The sequence below is a fragment of the Nerophis lumbriciformis genome, linkage group LG30 (assembly GCF_033978685.3).
Source record: "Nerophis lumbriciformis linkage group LG30, RoL_Nlum_v2.1, whole genome shotgun sequence".
In the NCBI taxonomy this organism is placed as follows: Eukaryota; Metazoa; Chordata; class Actinopteri; order Syngnathiformes; family Syngnathidae; genus Nerophis; species Nerophis lumbriciformis.
In genome coordinates, this window is record NC_084577.2 from 29961537 (window position 1) to 29986949 (window position 25413).

Here is a 25413-nt window from a genome sequence, read left to right on the forward strand (position 1 = left end):
AGATGAAATAGTCTTGTGATTTTTTTTAATTTTTTTTTTCCCCACACATACATATATATATTTTTATTATATATATATATATATGAATAAATAAAAGAAATACTTGAATTTCAGTGTTCATTTATTTACACATATACACACACATAACATTCCTCTACTCATTGTTGAGTTAAGGGTTGAATTGTCCATCCTTGTTCTATTCTCTGTCACTATTTCAGAACACACACATTATACAAATATACATTATAAAATCAATAAGAAAACGGGAGCTCTAATTTGGGAGTCTGAATTAGGATCAGAAGTTCCTATATAAACGTTGCGCACTCACGTCTCCATTTTGTATCGATTACCGCAGCTGTGCACTGGATTCATTCACAAATACAAACTACAACTCACAAACACTTTAGAGTTAGGCTCCACCATCAGAATGTGTACTTAAACTTATAAAGATCACATGGATATTATTCAGTGAGTTGATTCACCAAAACTAACCTGTTATACAGGAGGAAAAAGCACACAGGACGTTTCAATTGTTCACAGACTGGTCGCTCTCATCAGAATGACAAGACACTTCCCGTCTGCAGGTGATAGCATTCAATTGGGAAGAAACGCCCTACTGCCCCCTACTGACCAATGTGAATACCGATAAATGTGTAATGACAGCTCCAAAAACGAATTCAAACCACAAAATAAACTAAATAAATCAACACAAAAATGTGACACATTATGGGTGGGTCACATATACATGTACAACAGGCTGTCAACACGTCACTCAGGTCCGCATGGAGCTGGAGGGGGCGTGGCCTCCAGCTCCGCCTGAATTTCGGGAGATTTTCGGGAGAAAATTTGTCCCGGGAGGTTTTCGGGAGAGGCGCTGAATTTCGGGAGTCTCCCGGAAAATCCGGGAGGGTTGGCAAGTATGAATTAAACATCCATTAAGTATCCAAATAATAGCCATAAATATCCAATTAATAGCCATAAAAAGACAATTAATAATACATTTTAATAAATATGAAAACAATTGACAATAAATAACCATTTGACATCCATTACGTATCCAAATAACAGTCATGAATATCAAATGAATAGCCAATAATAATAATTATTATATTGATATAAATATTTAAAAAATATCCAATAAATATGAATGAATAGTCATTCATTACACAACCATAAAATGCCAATTATTAATAATCAAACTGACATAAATACTAAATAAATAACCATTTAACATCCATTATATATCTAATAAATAAGGCGCACTTTTAGTTGGGATTACCGTCCTCGAAGCTGTTTTATTTGGTACATGGTGTAATGATAAGTGTGACCAGTGGATGGCAGTCACACATTAGAGATACATGTATCATGTGCCAATGAATACAAATTAAACATCCGTTAAGTATCCAAATAATAGCCATAAATATCCAATAAATAGCCATAAAAAGACAATTAATAATACATTTTAATAAATATGAAAAAAATTGCCAATAAATAACCATTTGACATCCATTACGTATCCAAATAACAGTCATGAATATCAAATGAATAGCCAATTAATAATAATTATATTGATATAAATATTTAAAAAATATCCAATAAATAACCATTTAACGTCAATAAATATCCAATAAATATGAATGAATATCAATATCATTACACAACCATAAAATGCCAATTATTAATAATCAAACTGACATAAATACTAAATAAATAACCATTTAACATCCATTAAATATCTAATAAATAAGGCGCACTTTTAGTTGGGATTACCGTCCTCGAAGCTGTTTTATTTGGTACATGGTGTAATGATAAGTGTGACCAGTAGATGGCAGTCACACATAAGAGATACATGTAGGATGCAATTATGACTCAAGTAAACAACACCAACATTTTATATGATTGGCAACACTAAATGGTCCCTAATGTGTGAATGTTGATTGTCTGTGTTGGCCCTATGATGATGTGGCGACTTGTCCAGGGTGCACCCCGCCTTCCGCCCAATTTCTTCTGTGGGCTACAATATGATTTACTACTTTACTTTGGTTTCAAGTTAAAATAAACAATAACCACAACCTTATTTTCAAGGCGTGGCGGTAATTAAAATGGCGTGGCGGTAGTTAAAATGGCGTGAGGGGATAATTAAAATGCCATGGCTGCACGCCACATACAAATTAGTGAAGTGGAAACCTCACATTCCTACACCTGTTGTGCTCAAGATGAAGGTGCAGCTGCACAGTAAGCAGCAGATTGGCACTTCGACACTGAAGCTGCTGTTTACTTGACTTTGTGGCACTGAAGCGTGTTGATGACCAGCTTGCTTTTCTCTCTATTTAATTCTTGCTAGCTGAGCGAGCAAACAACAGTAAATGCCTGCTGGCTATTCGCAAAGGTGTTTGTTTACATGTTCTTTTCCTAAAGTTTATGGATTGGGATGCCTTGAAGTTGATACTTCTACTATTTGCTCATAATGAATATAGGAACCGCCTGTTTTGTCTGTGTCTATTTAAAAAATAAACTCATGACCAACGTTGCCTCTAATATTTCATGTGAGCAACATCACTGTGGCCATTCGTGATTATAAGTGATTTGGCCCTCCTACAGTGAAAAAAACGAGACAAATCTTTGTTTTTCATGAGCTATGTAGTAGTATTGTATGTCTGGGTGGTGGTCCTGCTTTGGAAGTCATTTCTACTCCTTCCAGAGATCACATTCAGTCAGAGGTGGGTAGTAACGCGCTACATTTACTCCGTTACATCTACTTGAGTAACTTTTGGGATAAATTGTACTTCTAAGAGTAGTTTTAATGCAACATACTTTTACTTTTACTTGAGTATATTTATAGAGAAGAAACGCTACTTTTACTCCGCTACTTTTATCTACATTCAGCTCGCTACTCGCTACTAATTTTTATCGATCTGTTAATGCACGCTTTATTTGTTTTGGTCTGTCAGACAGACCTTCATAGTGCCTGCGTTTCAACAAATACAGTCACTGGTGACGTTTACTCCGTTCCACCAATCAGATGCAGTCACTGGTGACGTTGGACCAATCAAACAGAGCCAGGTGGTCACATGACCTGACTTAAACAAGTTGAAAAACTTATTGGGGTGTTACCATTTAGTGGTCAATTGTACAGAATATGTACTGTACTGTGCAATCTACTAATAAAAGTTTCAATCAATCAATCAAAAGTGTGAAGGAAAAAAGACCCTTTTTTATTTCAACCGTACATCCCGTCAAAAGCCTAAAGACTGACTGCACAGTTCCTGTCTTCACAATAAAAGTGCCGCTCCATCGCGCCTGCGCTTTCAAAACAAGAGTCTCCGAAAGCCGGCGCAAACAAGCTAGCAAGCTACGGTGTTTGCCGCCAATGTATTTCTTGTAAAGTGTATAAAAACGAATATGGAAGCTGGACAATTAAGATGCAAAAAACCAACCACTTTCATGTGGTATTAGACAGAAAGGAGGAACTTTTTTACTCCTCCATTTGAAAACGTGGACGCTATCATCACTACTGTCTGATTACAATCAATGCAAGTCATCAGAATCAGGTAATACACCAACTTATATTCTTGTTTTCATGAAAGAAAGGAATCTATATGTGTTAAACATGCATGTATATTCATTAAAACACCTTTAACATGTAAACAAAAACGGCAAAATAAATAAATATAAATTATATACTGTATATATATATATGTGTGTATATATATATATATATATGTATATATATATATATATATATATATATATGTATATGTATATATATGTATATATATATATATATATATATATATATATATATATATATGATATGTGTGTGTATGTTACTCATCAGTTACTCAGTACAGGGACGGCGTGGCGCAGTGGAAGAATGGCCGTGCGCGACCTGAGGGTCCCTGGTTCAATCCCCACCTAGTACCAACCTCGTCATGTCCGTTGTGTCCTGAGCAAGACACTTCACCCTTGCTCCTGATGGGTGCTGGTTAGCGCCTTGCATGGCAGCTCCCTCCATCAGTGTGTGAATGTGTGTGTGAATGGGTAAATGTGGAAGTAGTGTCAAAGCGCTTTAAGTACCTTGAAGGTAGAAAAGCGCTATACAAGTACAACCCATTTATCATTTATTTACTTGAGTAGTTTTTTCACAACATACTTTTTACTTTTACTCAAGTAAATATTTGGGTGACTACTCCTTACTTTTACTTGAGTAATAAATCTCTAAAGTAACAGTACTCTTACTTGAGTACAATTTCTGGCTACTCTACCCACCTCTGCATTCAGTTCCCTAAAACATTCACTTGTTGCACAATGAGATGTAAGCATGGGATAAAGTGTACATTCCTGTAACTTTATGTCTGTAAAATAGACATGTATCTTTTTATTGGTATTTCTGCAAACATTTCCTGATTAATATCAATGAGTTAACCTTCTTAATAAACGACAGTAGAATAAACACACATCTGATTAGGATCAGTGGCGGAGTATGATGTGTTGGTACAGGTGAGAGAAAGCTGCTGTTGATATGACAGATGACAAAGCGTTGGTTTTGACCTAGTTTGTAAGACAGAAAATGACCAGTTCTGCTTTTTTTACTCATGTTTTTGGTGCGGTTACGGCCGACATTAAACAACTTTTCTTAATAAAGTGATCGATGGAATTCCTGTCCTCCTTAAAGCGTCTTGACAGACGTTACAATAATTGTTTTATCTGTTGTGGACGCTTGTTGTTGTTTGTACCGAGGATGTCGTTGTGGCTTGTGCAGCCCTTTGAGACACTTGTGATTTAGGGCTATATAAATAAACATTGATTGATTGATTGATGGTTGTGGACTATCACTCACAGTTGCATTGCAAAATCATACCAAACACATTTTTATGTGTTCGTTTTGTTAAGAGTTCAGATGGGATTTGATTTTGTGCGCAGCATAAATTTGCTGTGTGCATAAAAACGTGTGAGCAGTGCGCAATTGTGCAGACCTTAGAGGGAACTTTGCACATGACATTGTTCTGACGTGATACATTTTATTTTATTTTCACCATGCAAAGCTACCATCTGCATCGAATCGTAACGCTTTAAAAAGTATTGTTAGTAGGGCTGTGAATCTTTGGGCACCTCACGATTACGATTTCGAAAATATCCAAAAGATAGCAATAAAAAGCCAATTATTAATATTTACATTGACATAAATATCAAATAAATAACAAATAAAAAAACAAAATGCCAGTTTTTAATAATCAAATTGACATAAATACCAAATAAATAACCATTTAACATCCATTAAACATCCAATAAATAGTTATTACGTAGCCAATGAATAACAATTAAACATGCATTAAGTATCCAAATAATAGCCATAAATATCCAATAAATAGCCATAAAAAGCCAATTAATAATAATACATTTTACGTAAATATGAAAAAAATTGCCAATCAATAACTATTTGACATCCATTAAGTATCCAAATAACAGCCATGAATATCCAATCAATAGCCAATTAATAATGATTATATTGATATAAATATTTAAAAAAATATCCAATAAATAACCATTTAACAGTTATTAAATATCCAATAAATATGAATGAATTAGACAGCCATAAAAGGCCAATTAATAATAATCAAATAGACACAAAATGTCAAATGAATAGCCAACAAATAACAACTAAACAGCCATTAAATATCCAAAAAATAGCCACAATGATCCAGTAAATAGCCACAATGATCCAGTAAATAGCCACAATGATCCAGTAAATAGCCACAATGATCCAGTAAATAGCCACAATGATCCAGTAAATAGCCACAGTGATCCAATAAACAGCCAGAATGATCCAGGAAATAGCCACAATGATCCAGTAAATAGCCACAATGATCCAGTAAATAAGGATAATATTTGAATATTGTTTTTAATATTATTGTGCAGCACTTTGGAAACATTTTTATTGTTTAAATGTGCTATATAAATAAAGTGGATTGGATTGGATTGAAATAGCCAGAATGATCCAGTAAATAGCCAGAATGATCCAGTAAATAGCCAGAATGATCCAGTAAATAGCCACAGTGATCCAATAAACAGCCAGAATGATCCAGGAAATAGCCACAATGATCCAGTAAATAGCCACAGTGATCCAATAAACAGCCAGAATGATCCAGTAAATAGCCACAGTGATCCAATAAACAGCCACAATGATCCAGTAAATAGCCACAATGATCCAGTAAATAAGGATATTTGAATATTGTTTTTAATATTGTTGTGCAGCACTTTGGAAACATTTTTGTTGTTTAAATGTGCTATATAAATAAAGTGGATTGGATTGGATTGAAATAGCCACAATGATCCAGTAAATAGCCACAATGATCCAGTAAATAGCCACAATGATCCAGAAAATAGCCACAATGATCCAGTAAATAGCCAGAATGATCCAGTAAATAGCCACAATGATCCAGTAAATAGCCAGAATGATCCAGTAAATAGCCACAATGATCCAGTAAATAGCCAGAATGATCCAGTAAATAGCCAGAATGATCCAGTAAATAGCCAGACTGATCCAGTAAATAGCCAGAATGATCCAGTAAATAGCCAGAATGATCCAGTAAATAGCCAGAATGATACAGTAAATAGCCAAACTGATCCAGTAAATAGCCAGAATGATCCAGTAAATAGCCAGAATGATCCAGTAAATAAGGATAATATTTGAATATTGTTTTTAATATTGTTGTGCAGCACTTTGGAAACATTTTTGTTGTTTAAATGTGCTATATAAATAAAGTGGATTGGATTGGATTGAAATAGCCACAATGATCCAGTAAATAGCCACAATGATCCAGTAAATAGCCACAATGATCCAGCAAATAGCCACAATGATCCAGTAAATAGCCACAATGATCCAGTAAATAGCCACAATGATCCAGTAAATAGCCACAGTGATCCAGTAAATAGCCAGAATGATCCAGTAAATAGCCAGACTGATCCAGTAAATAGCCAGAATGATCCAGTAAATAGCCAGAATGATCCAGTAAATAGCCAGAATGATACAGTAAATAGCCAAACTGATCCAGTAAATAGCCAGAATGATCCAGTAAATAGCCAGAATGATCCAGTAAATAGCCAGAATGATCCAGTAAATAAGGATAATATTTGAATATTGTTTTTAATATTGTTGTGCAGCACTTTGGAAACATTTTTGTTGTTTAAATGTGCTATATAAATAAAGTGGATTGGATTGGATTGAAATAGCCACAATGATCCAGTAAATAGCCACAATGATCCAGTAAATAGCCACAATGATCCAGAAAATAGCCACAATGATCCAGTAAATAGCCAGAATGATCCAGTAAATAGCCACAATGATCCAGTAAATAGCCAGAATGATCCAGTAAATAGCCAGAATGATCCAGTAAATAGCCAGACTGATCCAGTAAATAGCCAGAATGATCCAGTAAATAGCCAGAATGATCCAGTAAATAGCCAGAATGATACAGTAAATAGCCAAACTGATCCAGTAAATAGCCAGAATGATCCAGTAAATAGCCAGAATGATCCAGTAAATAAGGATAATATTTGAATATTGTTTTTAATATTGTTGTGCAGCACTTTGGAAACATTTTTGTTGTTTAAATGTGCTATATAAATAAAGTGGATTGGATTGGATTGAAATAGCCACAATGATCCAGTAAATAGCCACAATGATCCAGTAAATAGCCACAATGATCCAGCAAATAGCCACAATGATCCAGTAAATAGCCACAATGATCCAGTAAATAGCCACAATGATCCAGTAAATAGCCACAGTGATCCAGTAAATAGCCAGAATGATCCAGTAAATAGCCAGACTGATCCAGTAAATAGCCAGAATGATCCAGTAAATAGCCAGAATGATCCAGTAAATAGCCAGAATGATACAGTAAATAGCCAAACTGATCCAGTAAATAGCCAGAATGATCCAGTAAATAGCCAGAATGATCCAGTAAATAAGGATAATATTTGAATATTGTTTTTAATATTGTTGTGCAGCACTTTGGAAACATTTTTGTTGTTTAAATGTGCTATATAAATAAAGTGGATTGGATTGGATTGAAATAGCCACAATGATCCAGTAAATAGCCACAATGATCCAGTAAATAGCCACAATGATCCAGCAAATAGCCACAATGATCCAGTAAATAGCCACAATGATCCAGTAAATAGCCACAATGATCCAGTAAATAGCCACAGTGATCCAGTAAATAGCCAGAATGATCCAGTAAATAGCCAGACTGATCCAGTAAATAGCCAGAATGATCCAGTAAATAGCCAGACTGATCCAGTAAATAGCCAGAATGATCCAGTAAATAGCCAGAATGATCCAGTAAATAGCCAGAATGATACAGTAAATAGCCAAACTGATCCAGTAAATAGCCAGAATGATCCAGTAAATAGCCAGAATGATCCAGTAAATAGCCAGAATGATCCAGTAAATAAGGATAATATTTGAATATTGTTTTTAATATTGTTGTGCAGCACTTTGGAAACATTTTTGTTGTTTAAATGTGCTATATAAATAAAGTGGATTGGATTGGATTGAAATAGCCACAATGATCCAGTAAATAGCCACAATGATCCAGTAAATAGCCACAATGATCCAGTAAATAGCCACAATGATCCAGTAAATAGCCACAATGATCCAGTAAATAGCCAGAATGATCCAGTAAATAGCCAGAATGATCCAGTAAATAGCCACAATGATCCAGTAAATAGCCAGAATGATCCAGTAAATAGCCAGAATGATCCAGTAAATAGCCAGAATGATCCAGTAAATAGCCACAATGATCCAGTAAATAGCCACAATGATCCAGTAAATAGCCAGAATGATCCAGTAAATAGCCAGAATGATCCAGTAAATAGCCACAGTGATCCAATAAACAGCCAGAATGATCCAGTAAATAGCCACAATGATCCAGTAAATAGCCACAGTGATCCAGTAAATAGCCACAATGATCCAGTAAATAGCCACAATGATCCAGTAAATAGCCACAATGATCCAGTAAATAGCCACAATGATCCAGTAAATAGCCACAGTGATCCAGTAAATAGCCAGAATGATCCAGTAAATAAGGATAATATTTGAATATTGTTTTTAATATTGTTGTGCAGCACTTTGGAAACATTTTTGTTGTTTAAATGTGCTATATAAATAAAGTGGATTGGATTGGATTGAAATAGCAAGAATGATCCAGTAAATAGCCACAATGATCCAGTAAATAGCCACAATGATCCAGTAAATAGCCACAATGATCCAGTAAATGGCCACAATGATCCAGTAAATAGCCACAATGATCCAGTAAATAGCCACAATGATCCAGTAAATAGCCACAATGATCCAGTAAATGGCCACAATGATCCAGTAAATAGCCACAATGATCCAGTAAATAGCCACAATGATCCAGTAAATAGCCACAATGATCCAGTAAATAGCCACAATGATCCAGTAAATGGCCACAATGATCCAGTAAATAGCCACAATGATCCAGTAAATGGCCACAATGATCCAGTAAATAGCCACAATGATCCAGTAATTTTGATCTCATAATTATGACTTTTGATCTGATAATTATGACTTTTGTTCTGATAATTATGACTTTTGATTTAATAATTAAGACTCCTGATCTCATAATTTGGACTTTTTATCTTAGTTGACTTTGTAATAATTTTTACTTTTGATCTCTGAATTATGACTTGATTGAATAATTATGACTTTTGATCTGATATGACTTTTGATTGAATAATTATGACTTTTTATTGAATAATTGTGACTTTAGATTTAATAATTATGACTTGATCTGATATGACTTTTGATCACATAATTATGACTTTTGATCTGATAATTATGACTTTTGATCTGATAATTATGACTTTTGAACTGATAATTATGACTTTTGATCTCAAAATTATGACTTTTGATCTGATAATTATGACTTTTGTTCTGATAATTATGACTTTTGATTTAATAATTAAGACTCCTGATCTCATAATTTTGACTTTTTATCTCATAGTTGACTTTGTAATAATTTTGCATTTTGATCTCTGAATTATGACTTGATTGAATAATTATGACTTTTGATCTGATATGACTTTTGATTAAATTATTATGACTTTTTATTGAATAATTGTGACTTTAGATTTAATAATTTGGCCCTGCGATGAGGTGGCGACTTGTCCAGGGTGTATCCCGCCTTCCGCCCGAATGCAGCTGAGATAGGCTCCAGCGACCCCCCGCGACCCCAAAAGGGAAAAAGCGGTAGAAAATGGATGGATGGATGGATCCAGTAAATAGCCAGAATGATCCAGTAAATAGCCACAATGATCCAGTAAATAGCCACAATGATCCAGTAAATGGCCACAATGATCCAGTAAATAGCCACAATGATCCAGTAAATAGCCACAATGATCCAGTAAATGGCCACAATGATCCAGTAAATAGCCACAATGATCCAGTAAATAGCCACAATGATCCAGTAAATAGCCACAATGATCCAGTAAATGGCCACAATGATCCAGTAAATAGCCACAATGATCCAGTAAATGGCCACAATGATCCAGTAAATAGCCACAATGATCCAGTAAATAGCCACAATGATCCAGTAAATAGCCACAATGATCCAGTAAATAGCCACAATGATCCAGTAAATGGCCACAATGATCCAGTAAATAGCCACAATGATCCAGTAAATAGCCACAATGATCCAGTAAATGGCCACAATGATCCAGTAAATAGCCAGAATGATCCAGTAAATAGCCAGGCCCCACATGTGGTCTTACCGCTCACTACTCTGTTCTGCAGATGTGACACAAACACGTAGGACTCGGCCACGGGCAGCAAAGGGTCCTTGTTGGAGGTCCAGGTCTCATGCGTGGTGTTGCCGTGGACGATGGGCTGACAGTCTCTGACGTAGCGATGGGAGTGCTGAGGGCCGTGACCCTGCGAGTAGGCCGCCAGCACATCTGTCAGCCACCACCGTCTGAAACACACAACTATTATTACTCTAAAACACAGGAATGTATTGATGGCATGTACATCTCCACTGCTTTCCTCAGCCCACAATAAGATGAGCGTAAACACTTTGAATGTCAGTTGCTGTTTAGACTTGGAGAAAATATTAGGCATGAGAAGCTGACCTGAAATTATTAGAACAAATTAAAGCCGCAAGCAGCGTTGGTCGGGCCCGCGTATTTGGCAGGTGCTAGTCCTAAGTGTCCCAATACCTTTGTCCAGTTTTAGTCCCAAGTGTCCCAATACTTTTGGCAAGTTGTAGTCCTAAGGGTCCCAATACTTTTGGCAAGTTGTAGTCCCAAGTGTTCCAATACTTTTGTCCAGTTTTCGGCCTAAGTGTCCCAATACTTTTGTCCAGTTTTCGGCCTAAGTGTCCCAATACTTTTGTCTAGTGTACCTACCTTGTCTGCATTGTGTGGGCACGTTGGTGCTTCCTGCTTTTAAGCAGCCATCTTAAAAAAACAGCAGCGCAGCAGCATCAGCGCAGTGGGTCTTTGAAGGGTCATAAAATCAAAACCGGAGCAGGTATTAAAACGCTGTTCTGTTATTTTATACACAAGGGTTTAATCTCTCTCCTGTGTTAGTTTGAAGCCGAAACGACAAACGCGCTCAGAAGAGATAGTTTTTGAAGGAAGGTGACCGGTTTTTACAAAAAATTTGTTTTGAAGGGGGAATAGCAAACTTCCTGTTGATTTTTGCTGGGGGTTGTCAATTTATGAAATGTAGGTCTAAGTGAGCCCTACATAGAGGTTTTTGTTTCATGTCTCTCCGACCTTCCCAGTGGGAGTTACAGGCAGTTTTTTCATCCGAGGAGCAGTTTTTTGTGCGTTTCATTAAAAAAATGCGCTAGAGCACAATTTTGAGATTTGGGGTTAGGTTTTTTTATTAGATCGCAATTTTTGCCAGTCCTGATGTGTGCGTTCAGTTTGGTGAGTTTTGAAGCATTTTAAGGGGGTCAAATTACAGCTCAAAGAGGCAAAAGTGACTGTTTTTAGTACTTTTTTGTCTTGAAGGGGGAATTGCCAACTTCCTGTTGATTTTTGCCCGATGATATACAATTATGAAAACTAGGTCTAAGTCAGACCTACATACAGGTTTTTGTTTCATGTCTCTCCGATCTTCCTAGTGGGAGATATAGGCAGTCTAGTTTTTTTTTTCCTAGGGGGCGCTAGAGCGCAATTTTGAGTTTTGTTTTTTTTAAAAAAAGGTAATTTTCGCATGTCCTGATGTGTGGGTCAAATATGGTGAGTTTTGAAGCATGTGGGGTCAAATTACAGTTTAATGTGGCGGCGGAAGAATAAAGAATAAAGAATAAAACCTTACAAATTCAATAGGTCCTTATGTCCCATTGTATAAGGACTCCCTTTGGGAGTCCTTATACAATGGGCCATGCGGGCCCTAATAATAGAAATAATAAGAGAATTAAGTTTTTTTTTTTAATAGTTTTACTGCGGAGTACACTACTAGCACAGATAAATGAGTATTCTCCTCAAACATACAGTCATGTATAGATGTACATCATTTTGGAATGGGTTGCCATCTCACATTAATCTCTCACAAAGTAAATTGTCATTCAAGACAGCTTTGAAGATACACCTATTGCAGCTGCCCACATGACGAGAATTTTTAATACTGGTTTTAACTAGCTTTTTATCTTATGTTGTATTTTTCCATTGTATAATGTCTGTTATTGCATGTATTCTTTGCATTTTTCATTTTGTATGCTCCTATATGGACCCCAGGAAGACTAGCAGTCGCCTTGGCGTCAGCTAATGGGGATCCATTCAATAAACAATAAACAATATACAGGTAAAATCCAGTAAATTAGAATATTTTGAAAAACTTGATTTATTTCAGTAATTGCATTCAAAAGGTGTAACTTGTACATTATATTTATTCATTGCACACAGACTGATGCATTCAAATGTTTATTTCATTTAATTTTGATGATTTGAAGTGGCAACAAATAAAAATCCAAAATTCCGTGTGTCACAAAATTAGAATATTACTTAAGGCTAATACAAAAAAGAAATTTTTAGAAATGTTGGCCAACTGAAAAGTATAAAAATGAAAAATATGAGCATGTACAATACTCAATACTTGGTTGGAGCTCCTTTTGCCTCAATTACTGCGTTAATGCGGCGTGGCATGGAGTCGATGAGTTTCTGGCACTGCTCAGGTGTTATGAGAGCCCAGGTTGCTCTGATAGTGGCCTTCAACTCTTCTGCGTTTTTGGGTCTGGCATTCTGCATCTTCCTTTTCACAATACTCCACAGATTTTCTATGGGGCTAAGGTCAGGGGAGTTGGCGGGCCAATTTAGAACAGAAATACCATGGTCCGTAAACCAGGCACGGGTAGATTTTGCGCTGTGTGCAGGCGCCAAGTCCTGTTGGAACTTGAAATCTCCATCTCCATAGAGCAGGTCAGCAGCAGGAAGCATGAAGTGCTCTAAAACTTGCTGGTAGACGGCTGCGTTGACCCTGGATCTCAGGAAACAGAGTGGACCGACACCAGCAGATGACATGGCACCCCAAACCAACTCCCCTGACCTTAGCCCCATAGAAAATCTGTGGGGTATTGTGAAAAGGAAGATGCAGAATGCCAGACCCAAAAACGCAGAAGAGTTGAAGGCCACTATCAGAGCAACCTGGGCTCTCATAACACCTGAGCAGTGCCAGAAACTCATCGACTCCATGCCACGCCGCATTAACGCAGTAATTGAGGCAAAAGGAGCTCCAACCAAGTATTGAGTATTGTACATGCTCATATTTTTCATTTTCATACTTTTCAGTTGGCCAACATTTCTAAAAATCCCTTTTTTGTATTAGCCTTAAGTAATATTCTAATTTTGTGACACACGGAATTTTGGATTTTCATTTGTTGCCACTTCAAATCATCAAAATTAAATGAAATAAACATTTGAATGCATCAGTCTGTGTGCAATGAATAAATATAATGTACAAGTTACACCTTTTGAATGCAATTACTGAAATAAATCAAGTTTTTCAAAATATTCTAATTTACTGGCTTTTACCTGTAGATGATTAAAATCGGGGAAAACGCACTCATTTTTGGTCAACTTCTTTCACACAAAGTCACGATTTTAGGTGCAAACTTTTTGTTCAAATCATCAAAAATGTCTTAATATTTACCATTTCCAAAAAAAAAAAGAGAAAACATTTCCTGAAATTTTTTTTTACAAGAAGTGAAAAAAAAAAGTTTACAAAGCTTGTAAAAACGCTTGCTAAAGAAAGAAACAGAAAAAAGAGACTTGACAGTTACGGCATACTTGCCAACCCTCCCGGATTTTCCGGGAGACTCCCGAAATTCAGCGCCTCTCCCGAAAACCTCCCGGGACAAATTTTCTCCCGAAATTCAGGCGGAGCTGGAGGCCACGCCCCCTCCAGCTCCATGCGGACCTGAGTGACGTGTTGACAGCCTGTTCACAACATTGCCGTAAACAGCAATGTTGTGACACTTTTAAACAGGACAATACTGCCATCTACTGTACATGCATATGTGACCCACCCATAATGTGTCACATTTTTGTGTTGATTTATTTATTTTATTTTGTGGTTTGAATTCGTTTTTGGAGCTGTCATTACACATTTATCAGTATTCACATTGGTCAGTAGGGGGCAGTAGGGCGTTTCTTCCCAATTGAATGCTATCACCTGCAGACCGGAAGTGTCTTGTCATTCTGATGAGAGCGACCAGTCTGTGAACAATCGAAACGTCCTGTGTGCTTTTCCCTCCTCTATAATAGGTTAGTTTCGGTGAATCAACTCACTGAATAATATCCATGTGATCTTTATAAGTTTAAGTACACATTCTGATGGTGGAGCCTAACTTTTAAAATGTTTGTGAGTTGTAGTTTGTATTTGTGAATGAATCCAGTGCACAGCTGCAGTAATCAATACAAAAAGGCGACGTGAGTGCGCAATGTTTATATAGGAACTTCTGATCCTAATTCAGACTCCCAAATTAGAGCTCCCGTTTTCTTATTGATTTTATAATGTATATTTGTATAATATGTGTGTTCTGAAATAGTGACAGAGAATAGAACAAGGATGGCCAATTCAACCCTTAACTCAACAATGAGTAGATGAGTGTTATGTGTGTGTATATGTGTAAATAAATGAACACTGAGATTCAAGTATTTATATATATATATATATATATATACATATATATATATGTAATAAAATATATATATATATATATATATATATATATATATATATATATATATATAGCTAGAATTCACTGAAAGTCAAGTATTTCTTATATATATATATATATATATATATATATATATATATATATATTAACCACGCCCCCAACCACGCCCCCCGCCCCACCCCCGACCACGCCCCCCAGCCCCCACCTCCCGAAATCGGAGGTCTCAAGGTTGGCAAGTATGAGTTACGGTGCATTTTTATTTGATTACATTGGGGAAACTAGCGTTGAAAATGCCAAATTATAAAAACAGACAGGTCTTGTAAAAACAATTCCAGTGATATAAGTATTATTTTCCAGTGATAAATAATAACTTATTGAATATCAAAACTGGGCAAAACGCATTAATATACAAAGTCCTGATTTTAGGTGTGAACTTTTTGTTAAAAATGTCATAACTTACTTAATAGTTAACCCATTTTAAAATGGTTGGCATCATAGCTTGTACCAGGGCCGGCCCGTGGCATAGGCCGTATAGGCAAATGCTAAGGGCGCCGTCCATCAGGGGGCGCCACGCCAGTGCCACAAATGTTGGAGAAAAAAAAAAAAAAAAGGAAGTTGGTACTATTATTTCTAAATACAAAAAATAATCCCACGTTAATTAAAATGCAAAGTAAAGCCTATTTAATAGAAATATTATTTGTTACAACATTACGCCCCCCCCCCCCCCTCCTCCCCCCGCACGGTGCGCCCCCTCCCTTCCCGTTTAATGACTCTTTTTGGACGTCACCACATCAAAAAATCAACACAAGATGCCAAAACTGTCAGGTGCCCAGGGAAGAAAAAAGAGAAAAGAAGAGGAGGAGAAACGAGAAAAGACAGAGTTAGCAGGTAGGTAACGTTAGCCGAAATTATTTGTCTGTTACAGATTGTGATAGTAACCTGGCTTTTTAGCATTAAGCTAATGTTACATGATTCGGCAATTGCTAATCAATAAATAGCTAGTTCTGTTTTAACGTCGGGTTAATATTGTGGAGGGGGCTAAATTGTTATGGAAAATAATAATGTAACGTTAGGTAATTACAGTACTCCCACCTTACATTCCTCAGGGACATTTGTATTAGATCTTTTAAGCAGGTGTTTTTTGTTTACATTGTTATTGCCTTCTGGTTAGCTAATGTTTGCCCTGCAGGTAATAGTCACTTTTCCACCCCTTTATATATTAGGTCATACTTGCCAACCCTCCCGAATTTTCCGGGAGACTCCCGAAATTCAGCGCCTCTCCCGAAAACCTCCCGGGACAAATATTCTCCCGAAAATCTCGGAGCTGGAGGCCACGCCCCCTCCAGCTCCATGCGGACCTGAGTGAGGACAGCCTTTTTTCAAGGTGACAAGAACTAAATCATCCAGACTAGAGACAAATTGTAATATTATGTTTATCTTACCTAAAAATAAATATATTTAATAATTTTTTAAAAATAAAAATAAAAAAATAAAAAAGTTTACTATATTTTGCTAAAAACATCAAAATTAATTGTATTTTTTTTGTATTTTTTCTGACTCCTTATACATCCAACATATTTGAAATAATTAATTTTATATTATCATAATAATTCATTTAAAATGACCATATTTAATTATTAAAATAATTGCTTGTTTATCAACAACTTTAGCATTTTATTCATTACATTTTGAAGCTCTCAGAAGCCAAGTTATGTTATATTCCTTAAGATTTATTTATGCAAGTTTGAAGTATCAATTATCCAAACACAGTTTTGTTTGCATATTTTCAGGATGTAGATATATATATATATATATATATATATATATATATATATATATATGTATATATGTATGAAATACTTGACTTGGTGAATTCTAGCTGTCAATATACTCCCCCTCTTAACCACGCCCCCAACCCACCCCGACCACGCCCCCCACCCTCCACCCCCCCACCTCCCGAAATCGGAGCTCTCAAGGTTGGCAAGTATGTATTAGGTATAGTTGTAAGTAAAAAAAAAGGTCAAAGACAAAGCTATTCGGTTTCTTGTGAGTATATACACTTCACTGCCGATGTGGGGGGGCGCCACCTAAAATCTTGCCTAGGGCGCCAGATTGGTTAGGGCCGGGCCTGAAAATAAGTATTATTTTCCAGTGATAAATATTAAATTATTGAATATTAAAACTGGGCAAAACGCATTAATATACAAAGTTCTGATTTTAGGTGTGAACTTTTTGTTAAAAATGTCATAACTTACTTAATAGTTAACCCATTTTAAAAAGGTTGGCATCATAGCTTGTACCAAGAAAGAAAAAAAAGTAAAAAATAATAAAATTTAAAAAAGTACCAATATTAAAAAAAAAAGTTTGCTAAACAAAGAAACAGAAAAAAAATGAGGTTTGACGGTTAGGGTGTATTTTAATCGACTAAATGGTGAAACTAGCGTTAAGAGAAGCATCAAATGTGAGTAAACATGTCTGATCACTCGAGTCACCAAACAAGCAACAAGGTCCAAACATCAGTGTGCGAATCGATCAACTTAAAAGATATTTGTCAGACTTTTAAATACACTTTAGATGTTTGGCGCAGTTTTACCAAATGTTGTTAGCTTTGTGGCGGGAGAGTTTGTTCAAAGCGGAAGTGAGTATATTGTATATAAAGTCAGATATTTGAATATAAAATATATATATCCTCTCGCAACTTCTAATACTGTTAGCTCGGCGGAATTGTACCTGAGTTCTTCGGTCATGGACTGCCGAGCAGTGACAAACAACAGAAAGCACACAACTAAATCCTTCATCGAGCCTTCAGACGTTGAAGTTTGTTGACCAAACTGTCAAAACTTTCCTTACATTTACGGCGCATGACTTTACGACTCATCATTTCCGGTTGCCGACCGGAAATGGAGTACCAAAATGAAAGCCCCGAGAACATAATGAACGAGCCGACCTTATCACACGATTAATAATTAAATACATTTAAATAATTCAATCTAATGCTAATCGTATGTACAACACACATGCAAGCAGCGTGAACAACTAACTTAGGGGAAGGAAAAGAAATGTGAAAGGAAAAAAAACAGTACTGTTAAATAAAATGTTACACAATGTCGCCACTGGGTGGCGGCATCAACCGGAATCATTCATCAGCAGAAGAAGAAGCACTTGCTGCTTTTTCCTGTGCAGTAATGGTGGTAGTGAGCCACAAAAAAAAGAAAAATTGTCCCCTTAAAATAAAAAATAATGAGGGATTTTTTTTCGTAAAGCTTGTAAAACAAAACAAAAAAGAGACTGTACAATTACAGTGTATTTTTAATTGATGAAATTGGCTATAGCGACCCCGAACAGGACAAGCGGTAGAAAATGGATGGATGGATGGATGGTGAAACTAGCGTTTAAAGTGCCACATTTTTTATTTATTTTTTTTCAAATATTTTTATTGAATTTTGCAGACAGTACAGTATAATGGATCATGGCAACAACAAGTTGAGGCATCTGCACATTTTACAATATGTAACATAGTAAACCCCACCCCTTACAGTACCCACCCACTTTAATTCCCAAGGTAATTGTCACCTAGTGCCCACAACAAATACAGACACACATGAATATATGCAAACTTAGATTCAATCTAACAAATATATTAAAGATAAACAAAAAATTAATAAGGTAAATAAATAAATAAATACTACATAAGATGTGCAAAAAAAATAAAATAAAAATATATAAAAATAAAATGTAAAAGTAAATAAACACAGGGAGTGAGGGTCGGGGGGGGGGGTTTTAGCGGTCAGCTCTGTCTAAGTTGTGTTACTCGAATCGCTTGGGGTGATGTCAAGCTTGTCTCTAATAAGGTCTAGGAGGGGCCCCCAAGTTTTATGGAAAGATGACACAGATCCTTTTTGGGAGAACCGAAGCTTCTCTAACTGGAGACACCGCAAGACATCTTGTATCCAACTGTTATGGCTCGGCGGAGACGCAAGCTTCCATTTAAAAAGAATTGTACGCCTAGCCAGCAGAGTCGTTAACACAATGACATGACGAGCGGTTGCAGGTAAACCGTCCACCTGGGGAACGCCAAAAAGGGCAGTCAGCGGGCTGGGTGTTATTGTCCTATCGAGGGCCTGCCCAACAGTGTCGAAAATAGCCGACCAAAAACTTGAGAGTTTTGGGCACGTCCAGAACATATGCAAATGGTCAGCTGGGGATTGTCTACAGCGGTTACAAGTGTCGCTATGGTTGGGGTATATTTTAGCCAGTCTAGCATTGGTGAAATGTGCTTTATGTAATACCTTACATTGTATTAGGCCATGCCTAGCGCATATGGACGATGAATGTACCAGCCTCAAAGCCTCCCTCCACCTCCCGTCAGGTATAGGTGCTCCAAAGTCATGTTCCCATGATTCTCTGACAGGTGAAGTACTAAGTGGATTCAGAAGGCCGATTTCATTATATATGACAGATATTAAACGTCGTTGGTCAGAGTCAAAGGAGAGAAACCGATCGATTTCTGCTTCTGGGGGGCGGTTGGGAAAATGAGGAAATTGTTTTTTAATAAAATGCCTTGTTTGGAGGTATCGAAAGAAATGAGTATTAGGCAGATTGTATCTTGTTGACAGAGAAGCGAAGGAAGAGAACACTCCGTCGTGGTACAGGTCATTGAGAATTTTAAGTCCGTTAGTCGACCAAGTTCGAAACGCAGAATCAGAGCAGGCAGGGAGAAAGGCGGGATTGTTCAAAATCGGAGCACCGCTGGAAGCCTTGTGCAAGCCGTGATGTTTCCTAAATTGAGTCCAAATTTTAATGGTATTTTTAACAACTGGGTTTAGGGAGGTCCCCAATGAACATAATGGTAGCTGTGAGCAAATCACCGCGTGCAGGGAACCATTAGACGATGCCACCTCTATGTGAGCCCAAGGTGGACAGGCGGCTGGGGAGTCGCAATGGACCCAGTACAGAAGTTTATTAATATTGCAGGCCCAGAAATAGTTTCTAAAGTTTGGAAGTGCTAGACCACCCTCCGCCTTAGGGAGCTGTAGAGTGGCTTTCCCAAGGCGGGCTGGCCTGTTTTGCCAAATGAAAGCAAGAAGTTGTTGATCAAGGCCAACAAAAAATGATTTGTTGAGACATATAGGGATGTGCTGAAAGAGATATAAAAATTTCGGAAGTAAAATAATTTTTATGAGGTTAATGCGGCCAACTAGGGATAGGGGGAGGGCAGCCCACCTGGACAAGTCCGATTTACATTTGTCCAACAGTGCTTGAAAGTTTTTCCGGAACAGCTCTGTGGGAGAATTCGAGACGAACACACCCAAGTATTTAAATCCTTCCTCCGAGATCTTAAAGGGGAATTGTGAGCGCGGGAGTGACCTTGCCGAATTATTCACAAAAAATAGTTCGCTTTTCTGAATATTCAGTTTGTACCCTGACAAACGACCGAACTGATCCAGAATCGATAGTATATGGGGAAGCGAGGATGAGGGGTCTGAAACGAACAACAGAAGATCGTCAGCATACAGGGAGAGCTTATGAACCCGACCGAAACGAGTGATACCCTTAAATTCCTCCCAATTCTTAAGCCAAATAGCAAAAGTGCCACATTTTTAAAAACAAGACAATTCCAGTGATATAAATATCATTTTCCTGTGATAAATATTAAGTTATGGAATATTACAACAAGGGAAAATGCATTAATAGGCGAGGGCGGACCTACATCACTTCCGCCTGCCAATCCCCTAGCAACCGGTCGCCATATTGAATTAGTTGAAAACAAACCAGCTCACAGCGAACACAGCATTGACAGAAAAGGCATTTAACGAGGTTTCACGGCATTTTAAACTGTTCTAAATGGCGTATGATAGAGATGGGTTGATGAGGCGTCATGAAGCGTTTCGACACATTGCAAAACTGTATTGATACTGTGTCGATACTGTGTCACTAAATACTGGCACCTGCTGGACATTAAAAATCCCTACAGGCAACCTATGGACCGATTTAACTGACACTGATTTTATGCCCTAGTACAGGGGTCACCAAACCAAAAACTACTTCTTGGGTACTGATTAATGCGAAGGGCTACCAGTTTGATACACACTTGAATAAATAAATATATTGTCATTTGTAAGTTACACGTAAGTGTGATTTAAACAAGAATAGCTAAATAAATAAATGTGTATATATATTAAAAAATGAGTATTTCTGTCTGTCATTCTGTCGTACATTTTTTTTTTCCTTTTACGGAAGGTTTTTTGTAGAGAATAAATGATGAAAAAAAACACTTAATTGAACGGTTTAAAAGAGGAGAAAACGAAAAAAACTAAAATAAAATTTTGAAACATAGTTTATCTTCAATTTCGGCTCTTTAAAATTCAAAATTCAACCGACAAAAAGAAGAGAAAAACTAGCTAATTTGAATTAAAAATAATTTATGGAACATAATTAGTAATTTTTCCTGATTAAGATAAATTTTAGAATTTTGATGACATGTTTTAAATTGGTTAAAATCCAATCTGCACTTTGTTAGAATATTTAACAAATTGGACCAAGCTATATTTCTAACAAAGACAAATCAGTATTTCTTCTAGATTTTCCAGAACAAAAATTTTAAAAGAAATTCAAAATACTTTGAAATAAGATTTAAATTTGATTCTACAGATTTTCAGAATATTTTTTTTTAATTTTAGTCATAAGTTTCACAAATATTCTTCGTCGAAAAACCAGAAGCTAAAATATTTATTATTCTTTACAATGAAAAATAAATAAATTTACTTGAAAATTGATTTAAATTGTCAGGAAAGAAGAGGAATACATTTAAAAGGTAAAAAGGTATATTTGATTAAAAATCCTAAAATCATTTTTAAGGTTGTATTTTTTCTCTAAAATTGTATTTCTAAAAGTAATAAGAAGCAAAGTAAAAAAATAAATGAATTTAATTAAACAAGTGAAGACCCATCCATCCGTCCATTTTCTACCGCTTATTCCAAGTGAAGACCAAGTCTTTAAAATATTTTCTTGGATTTTCAAATTCTATTTGAGTTTTGTCTCTTTTAGAATTAAAAACGTCGAGCAAAGCGAGACCAGCTTGCTAGTAAATAAATAACATTTAAAAAATAGAGGCAGCTCACTGGTAAGTGCTGCTCTTTGAGCTATTTTTAGAACAGGCCAGCGGGCGACTGATCTGGTCCTTACGGGCTACCTGGTGACCGCGGGCACCGCGTTGGTGACCCCTGCCCTAGTATATACAATAATATAAACCAAGTCATTGTATTTCATTTAGGATTATTTCATATCTTCATTTAAATAAAAATATATTTGTATCTTTTTTAGATACAGTCAATAAATAATGTGAACATGTATCATAACATGGAAATCTAAGAGAACGTGTTGTGGATGATTGTGGACCGGGAATTTTTTTAATTTTATTTTTTTACACATTTTTATTAAAAAAAAATTTAAAAAAAAGTTTGTCCGACGTATTACATTTTAGACGATTTCTCTTCTTAGTTATTATTTCTCCGGCTGTAGAAAAGAGCCGCTCACAGGGCACAGAGGAGGCGTCAGTGCGACACAGTTGGCGTATCGGTCACGTGACCAAAACAGCTCATGATCGGTCACGTGACTTTCTAAAAGCGGTACGCGCACCGACACAGGGTTTCACTCTATGAGCTCCACGCATGCGCCGATGCTTCGGTGTTGCCGGACCCATCACTAGCGTATGATTATGTAAATAGTCTTTCCAGTGAGGCTAGGTTAAGATACGAGTTAAAATGTTCTGTAGTTGGATTAAACGACTGCCCTTACCGCCTTCCAGCAGATGCGTGGACTGATAATCCTACACAATGGCCGGACATGGAATTTGGAAATCTTTATGTCTACCTCACAAGCGCACCAGGTCGGTTGTTAGCTTCGGTTGTTATATAACGAATAAATCACATAAAAATGGTTAAATCACCCAAGGTATGTTGATAAATGATAATAAGGATGACACGGTGGCTACCAGTATCTGTATATTTATTATATCTGTAGAGAGCTCATTCAAATTCAGTTCAGTATTATGATTTATTATTTGCTGAATTACTGGAAATAGCCTTTATACCGTATGTTATTGTTGTGCAACAACAACAACTTCAGCTGTCGAACGTTATTCAGTAAAAATTCAACGGGTTCAACATTAGCATGGACGGTATAGCCAAGTTGTGGTTAAGAAGGTGGATTTTTGTTCCTTATATTTACCAGAAACGAAGTGATCCGAACACACGACCCGGGATTTTGGGGGACTCCGGTGAGAACCGTCCTCGTTTTCCCGGTGTAAAGCTGCGAGCCATTTGTCTCGTCTCTGTGGGCTTTTAGCACGCTTTGGCAGAACAAAATACGACCTTTGTTTTCCCTGTTTCCAGTTGTGGTTTGCACAACCAAAAACAACACCGTTTTTTGGCATTTTGGAGGCAGAATGACGAGTTTAATCAGCGCAGGTCGACAGGTTAAAGAGTAATGGCGACGGTTTGTTTTCAACGCCAGTCAGGTTGCTATGGCTCGAAGAACCCGTATGTAGCTCAGTTGCCCGGATGTCGGCCCTGCCCTATACACAATGTCCTGATTTTAGGTGTGGACGTTTTGTTAAAAAGGTCATAACTTACTTAACAGTTAGCCCATTTCAAAAAGTTTGCTATCAAAGCTTGTATCAATAAAGAAAAATAATACAATTAAAAGTAAAAAAATGTTTTCAAAAAACTTGTAAAAATGCTTGCTAAACAAAAAAAATAACACAGAAATAGAGGTTTGGACTTAGACTTAGACAAACTTTAATGAAACACAGTAGCTCAGTTACAATGATGGAAAGTGTAAGGATGGAAAGGACAAGGCAGGTATAAATAGACTAATATAGCAATAAAAAAATCTAACAAATATACGAATATATACATAATATGTGTTGTCGGAGGCAGATATTTACATATATCCGAATTTAAGTTGTACTTCTTTTATTTCATAGTCATATTTGAAAACAGCTCGTGTTTTCCATTTCTTCTCTTGCTGCTCTGTCTGCAAGTAAACTGTGTGTGTTAACCTTGAGTTCTTTGGAATGTGTTTTGACTAGCATTTGTTTTGTCTACAGAGATGGGACGAGAGAGAGGGTGGTGGGATCGGGAAGACGGACCATTTTGGGAGGCGCAATAGAATGTTCTAGGGTTAGACTGGTCTCAAAATGTATATTGGCAAAGCTTTGAGAATATACAACAAAATACCTATTCTGTCTCTGGTGGTTTTTCAACTCAGCTTTAAAGTGTCGTAAAGAGCTTGGGAGCGAATTGTGACTTGAATTCCCTGGGAGGAACAACTGGTCCAAAACGCAACATAATATGTGTACAGTATAATATATATACAGATATATTATATTATGTCAATAACATATATACAATATATACCAATGACCATGTACAATATTACAGTATATACAGTATATGTGACAGCAGCAGCATAAAACAGAGAGTAGATCCAGCAGGAAATAGAAAATAGACATTATAAACATTATAAAGAAAGAGAAGTAGCTAACATGTCAGGTGTCAGGTAATAGGCAGATGCAAATTTGCGGACGATACCGTGCTCCTAAGCCTTCTACACAAGGATACGGACCCCTCTGTGTACCAAGACGAGATAGACCTATTTATTAGGTGGTGTGACACTAACCATCTTATTTTAAATGTGACCAAGACACAGGAAATGGTTTTGGATCCGAGGAAAGTGACTGACCATGAGCCAGTGGTCATCAAAAATCAGGAAATCACCCAGGTATCCTCATATAAATATTTAGGGGTTCATATTGATAATCTTCTCTGCTGGAAGACACATATTGACAAACTGTGCAATAGACTGCAACAGAGGCTATATTTTTTGCGAAGATTAAGATTGTACGGCGTAAGCAGCCACATCATGATGATTTTCTACCGTGCCATTGTAGAGAGCATCATTAGATACGGGATCACCTCATGGTTTGGCAACCTAACCGTTAAGCTAAAAAGCAAACTGGCCGGCATGCATAAAACGGCAATGAAAATCGTAGGGAGGAAAGAATATGAGCCTTTACAGAGCATCTATGAGCAGGCAGTTAGGAAAAAAGCTAAGAAAATTATTTCCAACTCACAACACCCACTCTTTCCTGAATATGGAACCCTGCCATCAGGGAGAAGACTCCGGGTCCCACTATGCAAAT

General features: G+C 36.7%; 3 protein-coding genes across 3 annotated transcripts in view; 1 reads left to right on the forward strand and 2 right to left on the reverse strand.

Moving 5' to 3' along the window:
* The window catches only part of LOC133572839 (N-acetylglucosamine-1-phosphodiester alpha-N-acetylglucosaminidase-like), a 35861-nt gene extending 17771 nt beyond the window's left edge, over positions 1 to 18090 (reverse strand). Inside the window, exons 1-2 of the mRNA XM_061925883.2 lie at positions 17940 to 18090; positions 10795 to 10994 (exon numbers count right to left, since the gene is read on the reverse strand). Coding sequence (XP_061781867.1) covers positions 10795 to 10994; positions 17940 to 18007 — 268 coding nt within the window. The 5' untranslated portion in view covers positions 18008 to 18090. The remainder of the gene's footprint in view (positions 1 to 10794; positions 10995 to 17939) is intronic.
* The window catches only part of lrrc51 (leucine rich repeat containing 51), a 150375-nt gene that overhangs the window by 91397 nt on the left and 33565 nt on the right, over positions 1 to 25413 (forward strand). The gene's annotated exons all lie outside the window — the stretch shown is intronic.
* Positions 10860 to 25413, reverse strand: part of LOC133572840 (N-acetylglucosamine-1-phosphodiester alpha-N-acetylglucosaminidase-like) — a 49821-nt gene continuing 35267 nt past the window's right edge. The window contains exon 10 of the mRNA XM_061925884.2: positions 10860 to 10994. The gene's annotated coding sequence lies outside the window, so the exon portion shown is untranslated. The remainder of the gene's footprint in view (positions 10995 to 25413) is intronic.